The sequence below is a fragment of the Mustela putorius genome, unplaced genomic scaffold (genome assembly GCF_011764305.1).
Source record: "Mustela putorius furo isolate JIRA1106 unplaced genomic scaffold, ASM1176430v1.1 tig00000253_pilon_pilon_pilon, whole genome shotgun sequence".
Lineage (NCBI taxonomy): Eukaryota > Metazoa > Chordata > Mammalia > Carnivora > Mustelidae > Mustela > Mustela putorius.
In genome coordinates, this window is record NW_025421329.1 from 1,351,375 (window position 1) to 1,366,486 (window position 15,112).

Sequence of the window (15,112 nt, forward strand, 5' to 3'; positions counted from 1 at the left end):
CTATAATTAATGTTAATCACATAAGTCCTTGCTAAGTTAGCTGGAAAACATTCCTCATAATAGGAAGTGAAAAGAGGTATTGGGAAATATATGAGGATGGCAAATGAATAATGAAAAAATGAGGTTTCACAGGCAGCTGGAGATATCTGTTAGTAGACCAGTAGAAGCAGAAACATCTGGCCAACCTCTGGAAACACATGGCAAACTTTTCTTAACTTAATTTCTGTTAAGTAGTAATAACTTAAGTCTACGGTAGTAACTTAGTAGTAACTAAGTAGTAACTTAAATTGGGCAGTTTCCATGCATGTCATTTCATCCTCACCACAACCCTTTGTTCAGGTGGAACTAATAAATAGCAACACTCCCCCCCACCCCCTCGGGCTTTTTATAGATAAGGAAACTAAGTTGTTTTTAAGTACATACCTAGTAAGTGGTAGATCTGGGATTCTAAAACCTCTAATGCCAACTCACACTACCAAAAAGCTATTTTTAAAAATATTAGTTTTTCAAAGATCACCTTAAAAAGTATCAGTCAGGACAATGGTAGCAGCATAGAAAAGAAAAATCACAACACCACTTCTGAAGTTTTCCATCTTTGGCATGAATAAGCAGAACAGAATTCTAAAACACTTCTAGGAAATTAGTTTGTGCATGGAACACTGAACTCTTTAAAGTAAAATGATACACAAGCTCAAGATATTGCTATTTTTTTTTTTATTTGTAGCCAACATTTATTTTTATGCCTAGAAAAATACATGGGGGTGCTTAGGAATAATGTGCTGGGCAATTTGCTACTTCAGTGATAGTAACATAATCCCGAAAAAGCAAGCACGATTATTTTGTACTTTTTCTTGTTTTATTCAGCAATAAGACCATAATTTTTCATATTTAAGGAAGTATGAAAAATTTGTCGAATTTTAAAAGCTGAATACATGTAGCGTTGGATCAAGGCACATACAAGACTGGCCAAAGGGCGTACAATGCACTTTGGTTTTTTTGTTGGAAAAAAAAATCATGGCAACAGAAGAATGATGTGGTTTTTAAACAAGTAATAGCTCACAATTCAGTAGGAAGCTAGAAAGAAATGTTACAAGTTCATTAGGTAATATGTGGAAAACTGTGACAGTAATGGGCAGTATTCTTGATCATTGTGAAAGTAAATTGAACTTTTATGTACAGTGTTAAAACATTTCACATAAATCAGATCTAAATTTGATTTCTAGTATTTATTTTTCTTTTAAATTCTTCCTCATTTAAAGTACTACTTTCTCTGCATTTTTGAGGGGAATTGCTTATGGTTATACTACCTTTTTAAATACGTATGTGTTTCTTTTTTGAAATCATTTATGATAAAAACATTATAAACATTAATAATTATGTCTTTAGAATTCACTTCTCAAAATCAGGATGGTATAGGCAAAACCAAAATGCAATTCTGGTGTTTGTGTTTATTATACTATGAAGTCTAAGTTTTCATGTTTCCTAAGTACAAATTTTCCCCCTAACTTAGAAGCGTGCTCACATTATTGATTTTGTGAAGTCCTTTATTCTCAAAGCTTTGTTAACAGTGGTTTTAATAACAGACTTCACACTCCTTTATGCCAGCTGATGTATTCAGTTCAGAAGATAATGCTTACTTTCTTAAGGATATCTAATTTGCTTAGAGTAAAAATGGAGATATGCAGCAAATTTGATATTGCCCATTACTTCACAAATATTTTAATTTATTGAATACCACTGGGATAATACAAATTGAATAGTTGGACATTACTTCATAACTATTTTTTGAACTTTAATTTTTCTCATCCAGCCAGGTTTTTTTTTTTTACATTTTATTAATACCAAAGTGAAAAATGGCCTGTGCTTATACTACAAGGATCTTATGTGAACTCAGTCCTGATTGTTCAACACAGCAAGAAAATTCACTTTCACAGTCAACAAGTCATCTTACTCAGTAGAACACAAAGTAAATGGTTTATAACTTCAATATTTGCAAGGAAAATACAGTACAAATTACTAAAAAATACTAAAATATAGAATTGTGTTCAGGCATCTCCACTACATCAATCGCAGCAGTAACCTGAAATTTGAAACTTTTAATAAAAAGTTCTTAAATATAAATTATATGGCAAATGTACAGTACATTGCTTTTTTCAGTCTCTTGTTTCCAGTGTTTTGCAGTAGAACAGGGTTCCTACCATCACCTCCCCTAGGTTTTTAAAAAAACCGAAACACAGTCTGCTACAAGGCCTCCAGCATCATGAGTGTGAGTGATCTGAGTCTGGAATACCACTGTCTCTGTAGCTTCGGTTACTACTGCTTTCACTGTGATTGTTTTTGTACAGATTCATTCCATTAGGAGGAAATATGGTGTGTATTACAAATTCCTCCTTTGAGATTGGTTCATTGCTTATCGGTAACATCTGAAAGGAAGTCTCCCTGATTTCCAGGATGGAGTTGTCCTTCTTAGTGCCGGCTTCCGCATAGTCATCCTTTCTTCTCCTCCCTTTGCTGTACGCACAGTTCCTTGAGAAGAGTGATCCGTTCCTATGAACATACCAGCACACTAAAGCAAGAAGGGCGATGGTCACCAGGGCCACAGCCCCACCAATGATGGCAGCCAACGGTAAATTTGGATTTTTGTAAGGTTCTTTCTCTTGCTCTCGATTAAGGGTCGTTGTAGGGTTGTACATTCGAAGGGGTGCAGTTTCAGTCTCAATACAAACACGGGTGTCATCAAATAGGTAGAGGTTACTGGTTTCCATGGGAACCATGCAAACTCGATAGGGCGAATCAGGCTCCAGGGCTGTGACTAAGTATTCATTGCGTTCCCCTGTTACGATCGTTTCTGTTATAGATCCAGATGCTGGGCTATGACCCAGTTTGAGCCAACTGAGTCTTAAAGCAGTCATAGGTAGGACAAGTTTCCAAGAGATATGAATTGTGTCGGAGGTGACGGATTTCACAGTAATTATAATTGTTTTTCTTGCTGGACTCCCTGTGGTTCGCTGATCTTTAGTGAGCTTGGGGTTCTTAATGTCTGGTTGTTTGGTCACTGGAGCTGGCCATTGTCCTTGAGCAGGATATACTGTGTTGGGTATTGCAGTGGTTATCTGAATGGTGCTTACAACTGCACTGTCCTTACAATCAAACAGTTCTGCATTAAGGTCCTTAATAGCCATCCCCCGCACTTTTTCTGGGGCTTGGCACATCAGCCCACGCACATTGACTTTCATAGGTAGTGATTGTAGCCAGTCACGTACCCATTTCATCTTGCACCCACAATACCAGGGATTGTTGCGAAGAATCAGTTGGGTTATATTGTCTAAATCATCAAAGATACCCTGAGGTAAATTACTTAGGTTGTTATTGGACATATCAAGTCGATACAGCTGCCTTAGATAAGAAAAAGCATTTGGGGGCACCCGATTGATATGATTATCTTGAAGATAAAGCTTCCTCAGGTTTGTGCCTGGAAGGTTTACTGGTGCAGCAGTCAGGGAATTCCGTACCAGGGACAGTTCTGTTAAATTGACTAGGTTGAAGAAAACTTTATCACCTAAACCATGGTTGTTCAACAGGTTTCCATCCAAAACCAGGCGTTTGAGGCTAGTAAGACCTTGAAGAGATGGTGATGAAATAGTGGATATGCGATTATCATCCAAGCGTAATTCTTCTATAGTCCTGGGCAAACCCCAGGGGATTGTGCTAAGGTGATTACGGGACAGGAAAAGCAGTCGGAGATAATTGCTGTCTCGGAAAGCCCCCTCTTCAATGCTAACAGCAGACACTGAGTTATCATCTAAATGTAATTCTTCCAGATAGGGAATTTTGGAAAGCGAATCATAAGTGATAGTCCTTATGTTATTTTCTTGCAAATGTAACTCTTTTACATACTTTGGTAGGTTGGTAGGAAATTCATCTAAACTGTTGTGGTAAAGGTATATTCTTTCTACTTTCAGCAAGTTTTTCAAATCTGAAGGAATTCCAGCGTTATTTATTTGGTTGTTCTGAAGGTAGAGAGTTGTAGCATCCTCTGGTATTCCTGTCGGAATGGATGTCAGAAAGCGATCATTACAGTAAATGAAACCTGCGTCACAGCGGCACACGGATGGGCAGGATTTAGCCATAACTGATAGAGGTGCCACCTGAAGGAACAGCCCAATTTTAGTCCCGATGAGGAATATGCTCCAGGCTGGGCTGATCATGGTCAGCAGTGTTGAGGTCTTTGTACACGGTAGCGTCAGAGCCCTAAAATGGAGTGAACAGAAAGACAGAAAACAATTAGGTGAGGATACTTAAAATAGTATTCAAAAATAGATGTAGAAACTAAAATGTGTATAAATGCACTTTTAATGTATTATTATTATTTTTTTGTGTGTGTAGAGTTTATTGCAAGCTAACAGTGAACATGATCACATAATCTCTTTACTGTAAATGTTTGTAGTATTAAATTAAGGAGTATCAAGTCCCAATTCCATATGATTTTGAAATGTTAAATATAACAAAAGTTTTATTGAGCATTTTTGTAATGTTTGATATCAATTCTATAGCCAATCACTGACCAAGCTAATCAATTTTCTAATTTTTTCTTAATATTCGTAATGAATTGACACATAGGAATATGATTTGCTGTATTTAAATAATATTACTGTTTTTAAAAATCAAAATTTGATGTCTGTTTCTTAGGTAGACTGTACAGATGTAGAAATGTATCCTCTTAGTATTTAGGAATAGTGAGTTAATAGATACCTCTTAAGATTCTGAATCCTAGTGAAGTCATTAATTTGTTTTGATTATGGGTGTTAGTATTTTTCTTTGATTATTAATATTAAATACTCTTACATAGATATTTCTAACAAGGAAATCAGAAGGAATCTTTTTCATCTATTTTAAGGAAGGAAAGAACGCACAGTAATACATCCAGCTAACCTAAGTGGAAAATTCCATTTCATATTAAACTAGTTCTTTCTTTTGTTCCCATATTTTTATTAAGTTTCATGCTATATGACTTAATGGCCTTATGCAGACTTTTTATTATGGTCTATCTTATAATATGTTTCACAATGCATTTATCATTCAGGTTCTAATCTAGAATATGGTTAAACTTTACTCCATGGCTAGAGAGTTATAGATTTAGACTAATCTGTTGTGCAACAGGATGTCTTCACCACTTTTATGTATTAATTAGCCTTTGTAATTTCAGGCATGAAAATAAAACACTTTAATATTTTTCCTACCTTATTGAATGATGTGAATAAATTTTGCGTGAGTGAAAATCCAATGCGCATATATTATTTTCCTGGTGAGGGGCTGGGACTTACAAACTCTTGTTCAGTCCTTGGAAATGTTCTTCACTGTTTGTTCAAGTAATCCTATGCCGCACACACCTCCAGATCAGGCTCGCTGTTGTCAATGAACATTCCAGCTGCAGTTCAGCATGGTGGGCAAGCTCATTAAAGTAGGGACCAGAAACAATTCAGCTTCCTGTTACTATGTAGAACACATGGCTTCCTATGCACTTTTTTTTTTTTTTCTGATAGAGTTTCTGTGTGAAGGTTCCTTTTGTGTAGCTTAATTCCCTTAGTAGAAATTGCTCTCTTTAAAATTCTTATTGGCTCTTCTGTGCAATGTGGTCAGAGATAGTAACTTCAGATCCTCATGAAGAAAGCCATTCATGATGCTAAGGCCTGTATAGTAATAGGTTTTTCAGTCAGTTACCCCCCACCTTTATTCCTATCCAGGATTATCCAAGTATAAACTTTGTACAGTAGCTCTATCCTGAGGTATGATTACCTGCTGTGAAATAGCTATTTCCAGCTTTTGCTTCTTGCTGCTGTCTCAGAATATCTGGTGCAGTCACGTTATAGAAGAATAGGTATTCTTTTTTAAGAGGTAAAATTTAATTCAAATATTCTTCATAGGAAAAAAAAGGAAGCATACTAGATTTCCTTTACATTTCTCTTCCTTAAAATATACTGGATCTGAGCATCTCCTGTGAAAGCAAAAGGTTTTAATGAACTATTAATAATGAACTTTAACATGATAAAGAGATTTCCTAGAAATTTAACTTCAGTTTATCTTTTAAGCAACACATCTTCAACATAGTAGTTGGTGAAAAGTTGTTTGTTACTTCCCAATTTTACTATATAAAGTAGGAACTAAAGCTGAGATTGTCACCAAACAGATAATTTCTACTGTTAACTGACTGTTAATGTCACTTTAAATTAAACACAGAAGGAAAGCTTCATTCAAGAACCAGTAATTGCCTTCCATGGCTTTTGAATTCAGTTCAGGCCAATTTTTAGAAGTTCACTTTTAAATCTTAGATATAAAATGATTAAATGTTTGAAAAGAAGAAAACAAGTATATGCCAAAGAGGTGAGCAAATATGTAACAAGGATTTTGACAAATGTGATGGTAACTTTTAAGAGATTTCTGAACATGGTTTTACAAAGGCATACAGTCTACAATATAAAGACTTGAAAAGAGTTTGCTTTGGAATTTTTTCTTTTGATTTGCTCCATGCCTTGTTTAAAACTTCCTGTGGGCCTCAATTTTCCCAATTGTAGAATGTGAACGTCATCACCTTCCTCCTTAAAGGTATTTCTGAGGACTAGTTGATCATCTTGAAACTCTAGTTACTCGGGTGTTCTTGGCCAAAAGCTTGCATAGATGTTCAAGTAATTATTAGTTTTTCAGGAGAAAACAATTTTAATTTTCTTATGTTTTAATCTGTGTTTGAAATAGAAAGGACCCTATGTCAATCTATCACCTTATAATGACCATTTGGATAGCATATCAAAACCTGACAAGGTTTTGCTCTTTCTAGGTTCAAACAGAACACACAAATTTCCAGTAAGTATATTCTTCATTTCTGAAAGAAGAATTAAGCCTTCACCCCCCCCCCCCACAGTGATTTTAATGATGACTGTTTTGCCCATTACCTAATATCCATGAAGATTTTTTGGGAGGGGTAGTCGTGGGGAAGAGGGTAGCATCAATACCTGTTATGCAGGGTGACCCACTCAGGGGCTTTCTGTACACGTAGAGAGCATTAGGGTATCATGGAAATATTTGACCCTGAAATTAAGGACTACAGTAGATCTAATTTGCTTCTCCCCCAGTAATTACCTAGCGTCCAACAAGGATAGCATCTGTTCCAGAATTCAAGTACTACTGAAGTGAATGTTAAACAAGGCCAAAATTTGTTTCTGGTTCTATTTGAAAATTCATTGTCTTTTAGCTTGCTACCAAATATCAACACTATCATAGAATGCATTAACAGAAGGAAACTTTAAAAAAAAAAGTACAGATCCATTTAATTTATTATTTAAGCAACTTGAAGCAAAAATAGCAGTTAGCAGATGGATAAACTAGTCTCTAGTGGATCTTGCAAAATGCCCACAGAGGGAAGTTTAAATGATTTATTGTTTGAAGTGAGGTTTTATTCTGATACTTTAGGGCTTTGCTCATTATTGTTGAATTTCAAACTGTTGCTTTCGTGGAATGTGAAAATGAAAAATCAAGCTGTTGAAATTATAATAACAGTTATTTTAAAAAGTATCTGCTTTAAATATTTTCTAAGCTTGAAAATTATTCAACATTTAAAATAATGTGGTTAATTTAAAATAAGGAAACAATGACTTTTGTTAAACTGCATTAGAAACTAATTAAAAACTATGATAAAAATCACTGGTGAGAACATGCTTAAAATGTTACCAATAGTCAGGCATTTGTCATAATCCAGAACACACTTTACACTTGAGGAGATGAATCTGATGAATGAGAATTTAAAAACTGTTGACTGTTCCCCAAGTCAGGTCAGCCTAGAATATGTCCAAGATGATGATCATAATGATAATTAGTGATAGAGTTTGTATCTGAACTATAAACATTTTATGAAATCAAGCTCTAAGAATATGTATTGATTTTTATGTTTTTAACCCAGAGAGAACGGAAAAAAATTTTTAAATTGGTGTGAAAAGACAACTAATTTGTTTATTTTTCTTGTTTTACATCTGTAAAACTGCTTTTGCTCTGTTTGATATGCAAACTCACATTGTCATTAATACAATAGTGGTAATATTGTGGGATTAACAGCCTAAAATCTCATTAAATTCTTCGAAACTGTTATTCTCTTTTCCCCAAATTACATTAAAACAAAAGGCAAAATTATCAAGCAGGTTTCTTTGGAGAGGATACTCTCAGAAATAAAGATTCCCTCAAAATTCCTACTCCCTTTCTTTAAGCTCAAAACAGTTCATGTTTGATTGTTTTATATCTTTTCCTTCCTTTTTATATTTGAAACTACAGTGCTAGACAGCTGTTTTGTTTTGCATATTAAAGGCTCTAATAAACTATCTAAAATATGTGATCCTGCCCCCCATTCTTACACTTCCCCTTTTCTGAGCTAGTTCTACATATTCATACACACAGAGATGTGGTAGCTGATTGCGAATGATAAAAAGAAAAATGAGCCCTACTGGTATGGACACTGTGGCCAGGTTTCCACAGCATCGACTTCAGAAGCCTTTATGTCTGCACAGGCTTGAAAAGAGGCCATTACTTCTGAATGAAAAGGAATTGATCTTTTAGAAAAATATTATTAATAGGGTACCTTGGGAAAAAAACATAAATGGACCCTAGTTACCTAAAGGAATGTTTTAAACCGTTTATTAATGGAATCATTACTAAGTAGATAGAATTTAAAACTGTGGCAAAAGGAACAACAGACTCACTTCACTGATAAATCAGATTTTTAATAGGGATCTTTCTTGTCAGTTTCTTTTTATAAACAAAAATTGTGGAGTTAAACAAGTATGCATTTATAATGTAATCATCGTCTGTTGAAAGCCTCCAGTTTAGTTCCATGATACACCTAAGAAAGTATTAAATACATAAGGATGCTATCATTTTTAGATATTTTAGGAAAACTAATATAATTTAAGAAGTTTTATCGAACAGAAAACTGGCATTTACATACAGTCAAGGATTTGAGGCAATCTGCATGTTTATATGATTTCTGTTACTACAATATTTTAGAGGTGGGGATTTTTGAAATGAGAATGTATTTTCATGTTTTGATCATTTAGATTAAGATTACATGTTGATAATATGCACTAACTTCCTAAATCCTTTATTTGCTGCCTTTGATTTAAATTGATTTCGATTTGAAATCATTGCTTATTTTAAAAAAATCTTAAATTGAGTACAGAGTTTTGAGATTTTCGTAAAGAGTCATATTAATGATTTGCTTCACATAATGGTATCATGATGGAACCTTTTAAAAAATATCAAATCTAAAAGTAGAACTTTAAATCCAAGTTAATTGCATTATTATTTTGAATAAAACCTTGAGAATGAAGAAAACAGATACTTAATCAGATTTATCCAAGTCTGTGAATATTTGTAGTTAAATTGGTATTTATATAATCAAAATTTACGTTTTAGAAGGTAATTTATTTATGAAGGGGCAAACTGCTGCTAGAAAGCACAACAAAATGATCAACCTGTGAATGCTAAGTCTTTTAATGACAAATGCTATTTAAAATAAGCTACATATACTGTCAAACTGAAAAACTGGAGTACATCAGGTTAGTTGATAGTGACAGCAAAATGCTTTCTAAGCAGCCTGTCTGGTAGTTAAATTTTCCACGATCATCAGATTTCAGGAAAGTTCCAATTCTTTTGTTTAATGCCAGGCAAGCAGAAGGACCTCTAACTCCCCTCTTGAGAGTCATGAAGTCTGAAGGGTTTGCTGAGCGGCAGAGAAGCAAGTATGCCTTTTCATACTTGGTTTTATCCAGACTATTTTCTAGCCTGAAGAAGGCTGTGTTTTATTTATGCAAAATAGGGGATAAAAGTTCCAAAGCAAAGGATTTTTACTTTCTCCTTTTATGTTACTGGTTCTTTTCTCTCAACAGATTTGTGATAAATGAATCCAATTCTCCATTTATACTGGCTTTTAAAATTAAATCGAGCATCCTTAAACAAAAAGGCAAACTAGGAGGTTATCTTTCATCACAGTGGATGCTTCTTCCTTTTGTGATATTTAAAGCCATACTAAATGAATTAGAGAACCAAGACTTGTATGAATGAATGAGACATTTAGAGGGTCGTAAAGCAGTAGAGGACTTAGAGCAGGGAACAAGCTTTAAGTTTATGTTGACCTTTGAGCAACTGCAGTTAAACCTATATTTTTAAAAATCACCAGCATTTTCCCATTGCAAACTTTAAAGTTCCTTTTTCAGTGTTTGTGAGTACAATCTGGTTGATATGCTTTAAATTTCTAATATTCAAGTTTCCATACACAAATACAACAAATTTTTGTGTCTACTGTGTGCCAAGCACTGTGCTGGTCAGTGAGACCATCCCAAATTATAAAACACTTTGTCTTTTCATTTCAGAGTAGGGTAATATTGATGTAAAGTATATGAAGAGGAAGAAAATCAACAACACATAAACTGATCAATCCACAGTCCAGAGGCACACTTTAAAAATGTTATTTAATCAAATGTGGTCTGTGGGTTTTCTCTTCAAAGTTGCCACGGTAACTTGTGCACATGAAAACTGAAAGAATAAAGGACAAAAGCTGTCATTGTCTCATCAAGTGAGAGCAATTTCTCTCTCCTCTCATTTAAGGAGACTAATACCTGGAGAGAGCTTTTTATACATTCCTGACACTTAATTTTGGGTCTAGGAAAAAGATAATGCATATGCAAAACAAATGAACTTAAGCTGCTGGTGAAATTGTATTTCATTCCTTTGTGACTTAAAATCTGCTTTCTCTGCTGTTCTTGTCAACAGTCACATCGGAGTCCTAAAACCTGCTCTTCTATGCAACAGAAACATGGCTTTCAAAACTCTTTTTTAATGTGATGTTTTACCAAATTTAGTGATGTTGATTTGCAGTCTGAAACTGGAAAATGCTTCCTGAAATGTATATTCCCTATTTTGGTTCTTAAAAGGAAGAGGCTTTTTTCAGAAGACATTTACAAATCATCTCCTTGGAAATTGGTTTGTTGATGTATGATAAGTTTTGAAATGCGGGAATGCTAGAAGTCAAGAAACAGCCCTTTTTATGCTCTGAAGAGAAAAATGTAGTTTTGAGAATTAATATTGCTGAGAGATTTACTGTAGAGTTTTTGCCCACTGGGGGGTGGTACACTCTACCAGAACACTGCTTTCAGAAGCCGCAAGTCAGATGTTGGCTGCTGCCGGCCAGTTTTTCTCTGGTTTAATTACAACAAAGCCTCCCGTTGAGAAGAGCAGTGAAGGCCTCTAGGGCAAAAGGTTGGGGGGGGGGGCATGAGGTGGGGGGTTAGGGGAATGAAAGGAAAAGGAGGGAAGAAATTACAGCCTTTGAAAAATTACTGAATCTTTTTTCCCTCATTGACTTCATTTATGGTGGTCTTCATGGGACTTTAACAATTATTTATAATGCTATTAAGTAAACTGATTGAACAAAAATACTTAAGGTGGTTTAATCAGAATTTTTAAGTTAGGTCTGAATCTTATCATTAATCACATTCTTTGTATGTAGCCCACCCACCTTAACAAAGGGGGGAAAAGTTAAGATACACTGAAATTTTTCTTTAAGTGACCAGATTTAATTTAGTGTTGGTATAAAGTTGGCATATCAAAAATAAAAAGCAGAAAGAAGAAACAGTCATATAATATTAACATAAGTTCTCAGCTACTGATTTTTGTAGGGTTTAAAATTGTTCAAAATAATCCAGAAAGAGGAGGGAGCCTTAGGGTGTGTGGCCAAGAAAAGCACAGACAAATTTCTCCGCAGTGCACTTGCATGTTTAAAGCTGATAATTGTATTTTTCATCTGGAGACACTGAGTGTTCATTAGGGTCTGGTGTCCCTAGGCAGGAGATGCTGAACATAATTGGAGTTTCTATTTGATTGGGCAATATAGTCTAGAGAAGAAACTGGGGTAAAGATAATTAATAGCTTGCTAACAAAGTCTGACAGCCACAAGATTTCAACCAAATTTATTTCACACCGCTTCATTTATCTCTGAAAAAGTTTTGATAGAATTGGAGGCTCCTTAATTAACACTTGAAAGCGAAAGAAACATACCTTCTATTTTGCTGCCACATTCAGTTATGACAAAATCTCTTACTGTTTTTCTTTTTTGTAAAAACTTTATTTGCTGTTTAATTATGTATTTCACAAATGTTAATGTTTAGGAAGTATTTAGTTGGGCATTTTGAACCTAATCATCACTGATTTAAGGGGGGGGGCAGAGAAATGAAAAGCTCAATTAATAGCTGATGGTTAGTACTGTACAAGAACAATATTAATGAATTCATTATGTTTATTTGATAATATCTTTGCTGATTCCTGGATTTGATGTGATTTGGCAGTGCTCTATTAAAAAATTGGATGTGATTTTCCTATATAAATACATACAATTACATTTTTGTAACCCTGTTTTTTTATTTCAGGCTAATAAACATATGTGTTTGTGTAACTAGGTGTGTATATGTTGTGTACACACACATATTTGCAAACTAAGTAGCATATCTCTGATTTAATCTTCTTTGGGTTTAAAACCCATATATTATTATTAGTATTGGTAGTAATGGTGATAATAATATTTGGTACTTTTAAAAGATTAATTCTTTACTCATTTCAAAAGAGATGAGTATCAATCATCTGTCACTTTGGGGCAGGCATAAATGATTATCTCAGAAGAGACAAATTTATTCTTTATGTCTTATGCTAGTCAGGATATTCATATACTGCTTGGGATAAATGAAAGCCATTGCTACAGATGATGCACCTTTCAAGTGGCTTTATTCATGCTGTTTGTTGCTAATAAAATAACATTTATGTGCATTTTAGAGCAGATTCAAGAAAATGTAAATTAGCTAGTTGTCAAAAGCATCTGAGAATCTGATTCTAAAAGTGGCAAATATCAAGGCTTTCTTTTCCCTTTTTAATTTTGATAGATAGATAGATATCTACCCCCGATGTTGAAAAATATAGGCCTGTTGCACTTTTTACCTCTATGCAACCATTTTGTTTCAGACCTAATTCATTGAAAAAAAAAATTTTTTTTGAGAAGATACATTTAATTACTTTTGGAAGCTCTGCTGTATAAAATCATTTCTTCCAATATAAAATTTTCTTATTGTAAGTTGCAACTGAATGGATACTCTGCACATCCCACTTGATGAGGACTGTACTCATTTTACCCCCCTGCCACCCCGAACTCACTGCATACATCAGGCATAGCTTCCGCGCTGAGCTTTGTTAGTTTTTCTGAGTAGGCTATGCCAATTACTATGCTAGTCACATACTACATTTGCCCAAGCAGTGCATTTTGGCGTTCTCCTGGGGGTGGGAGGGAGGTATGGTTGGGAAAAAAGTCTCCCCCTCCTCTGAGTTGAGATTTGCAAGCTTGAAATGCTTGAAGCAGCTCTGGCAGGATAGCAGAGCAGGCTTTAAAATCTAGGTGTAGCTGTTAATCCTTACAGAGGCACAGAAGTCTCCAGGAGTAGCTCGGCTAGCTGTGAGCAAGATGTATGCTTTTCATGTACTGCGTACTCATGGGCTGAGGGATTATTGATTTTCTTTCACAGTTGTAAAAACAGCAATTGGTGATCATACCACACATACAGTACACACCAAGTTAGCAAGACCTTTTGCTTTCCTTTCTCTGAAAAAATCTGCCTTGTATTCTTCAGTATTTAACATTTAACTTTCCAACTTAAGGTTTTCCATAAGGCTCTTTTCAAATCACAACTCTACGTAGCAGAAAATAGCCACTACCTATTACTTTTTAATCAAAGAAGGTTTTAAGAAACTTCTTGCATTTGGCTATAGAGTCAAATTTTCCCCCCGCTGGCTCTCACACACATAAATTGCTCTTACTCGTGATAGAGCAAGCGTTCATGTTTTGATGCCTCATGGTACCAAGTCATTTCTGTCTACAAAGTAAAAACCAAGCAAACTTTCTGGGACAATCTTAAGGAATAACATGGGAAACACTTACCAGGAAGACGAGAAAAAGCAATCCCATATATACTGCCGCTATAGCTGTAATTCCACTTACTGTGAACTGGAGTAACAACCCTCCCCCTCTCCCAAGCTCCGCGTTCAGTCCACACAAAGCCAACAGCAGCTGCAGGCAGAGCTTGTCCTGCTTCGGATCACTCCTACACTGAGGAGTGAGCAAGGGAGAGCATTCCAGTTTACTGCACACAGCCCACCTCCAAGTCTGAAGTTAAAGCTTCACCTCGCAGTGGTTGAAGAAGGGGTGATGTCATAGATGGGCAGGACTTAGCCGAGCTCTTGCTCAGTGAGGTAACTGGATAGTCAGACGAGCTTTGCAAACGCTAGAGGGAGTGAGAGAAGCCAAAATGAGGCACTCAGCCTGCCAAGCTGGGATGCCATTTGGTTTGTAGGCAGCTTTTTGGAATTTTCAACATTTTCTGAAGTTTAGTACAACCAGGTAGTGGTAGCAAGCTTATAAAAAAAAATACGAGCATGTTTGGATATTTCTAAGAGTACAGTAGGAAAATACAGGTTCTTTTTTTTTTTTTTTTAAGCTCTATGTATTAAAAAGCAGTTAACCAAAAATCTTATTATTTTCATTATTGAATAGTTCCAATAATGTTGTAATTTTGAAGGCTGGTAACTCCAACTGTGAATAATTATTCGACAAATGAGTAGAAGGCAGATTCACATACATAACAGGTATTTAAGGGAAGGGGAACAAGAATGACAAAAGGTAAAGAGCCTTGAAGTAACCAGTTTTTCCTAGGGGTAATGAGTAACTTATTGTACTATATATGTTTTAGGAAATGAAAATATTTTTCACAGACTTCCACTATTTGTCCATCTTTTTTGAACCTGGCAGATAGTAGATATTTTCCTATTTAGGGAACCCTCCCTAAATATGAAAAGCTGTAGAAAAAATAAATAGATTCTTTTCCTTTCTGGTATGTTTTTGCTGCTCTAAATATGGATTAAAATATAAACATCTTAAGAAAAAAACCTTTCATGGGTGGTTTTGCTTTTATTAAAATAATTTTATTTTAATTTTGGTATATGAATAAATACTGGACAGTTATAAAACAGACATAAATGT

General features: G+C 35.0%; 2 protein-coding genes across 4 annotated transcripts in view; one reads left to right on the forward strand and one right to left on the reverse strand.

The window, feature by feature from the left end:
* MACROD2 (mono-ADP ribosylhydrolase 2) overlaps window positions 1-15,112 on the forward strand; it is a 1,942,726-nt gene that overhangs the window by 324,688 nt on the left and 1,602,926 nt on the right. The window lies entirely within an intron of this gene.
* On the reverse strand, window positions 700-14,258 carry FLRT3 (fibronectin leucine rich transmembrane protein 3). Of its 3 annotated transcripts, none has more exons than XM_004754201.3 (3): window positions 14,015-14,258; window positions 5,797-5,995; window positions 700-4,251 (listed from the first exon to the last, which is right to left on the reverse strand). In XM_004754201.3, the coding sequence occupies exon 3, from the start codon at window positions 4,206-4,208 to the stop codon at window positions 2,259-2,261; it is 1,950 nt and encodes a 649-aa protein (XP_004754258.1). In that variant the 5' UTR covers window positions 4,209-4,251; window positions 5,797-5,995; window positions 14,015-14,258; the 3' UTR covers window positions 700-2,258. The 3 variants fall into 3 exon arrangements, with proteins under 3 accessions (XP_004754258.1, XP_004754257.1, XP_012912540.1); XM_004754200.3 differs by having other exon boundaries at window positions 5,241-5,995; XM_013057086.2 differs by lacking the exon at window positions 5,797-5,995.

Coding starts and splice junctions, on each gene's coding strand:
- FLRT3 (XM_013057086.2), bottom strand. CDS start 4,208: ATGATCAGCCCAGCCTGGAGCATATTCCTCATCGGGACTAAAATTGGG.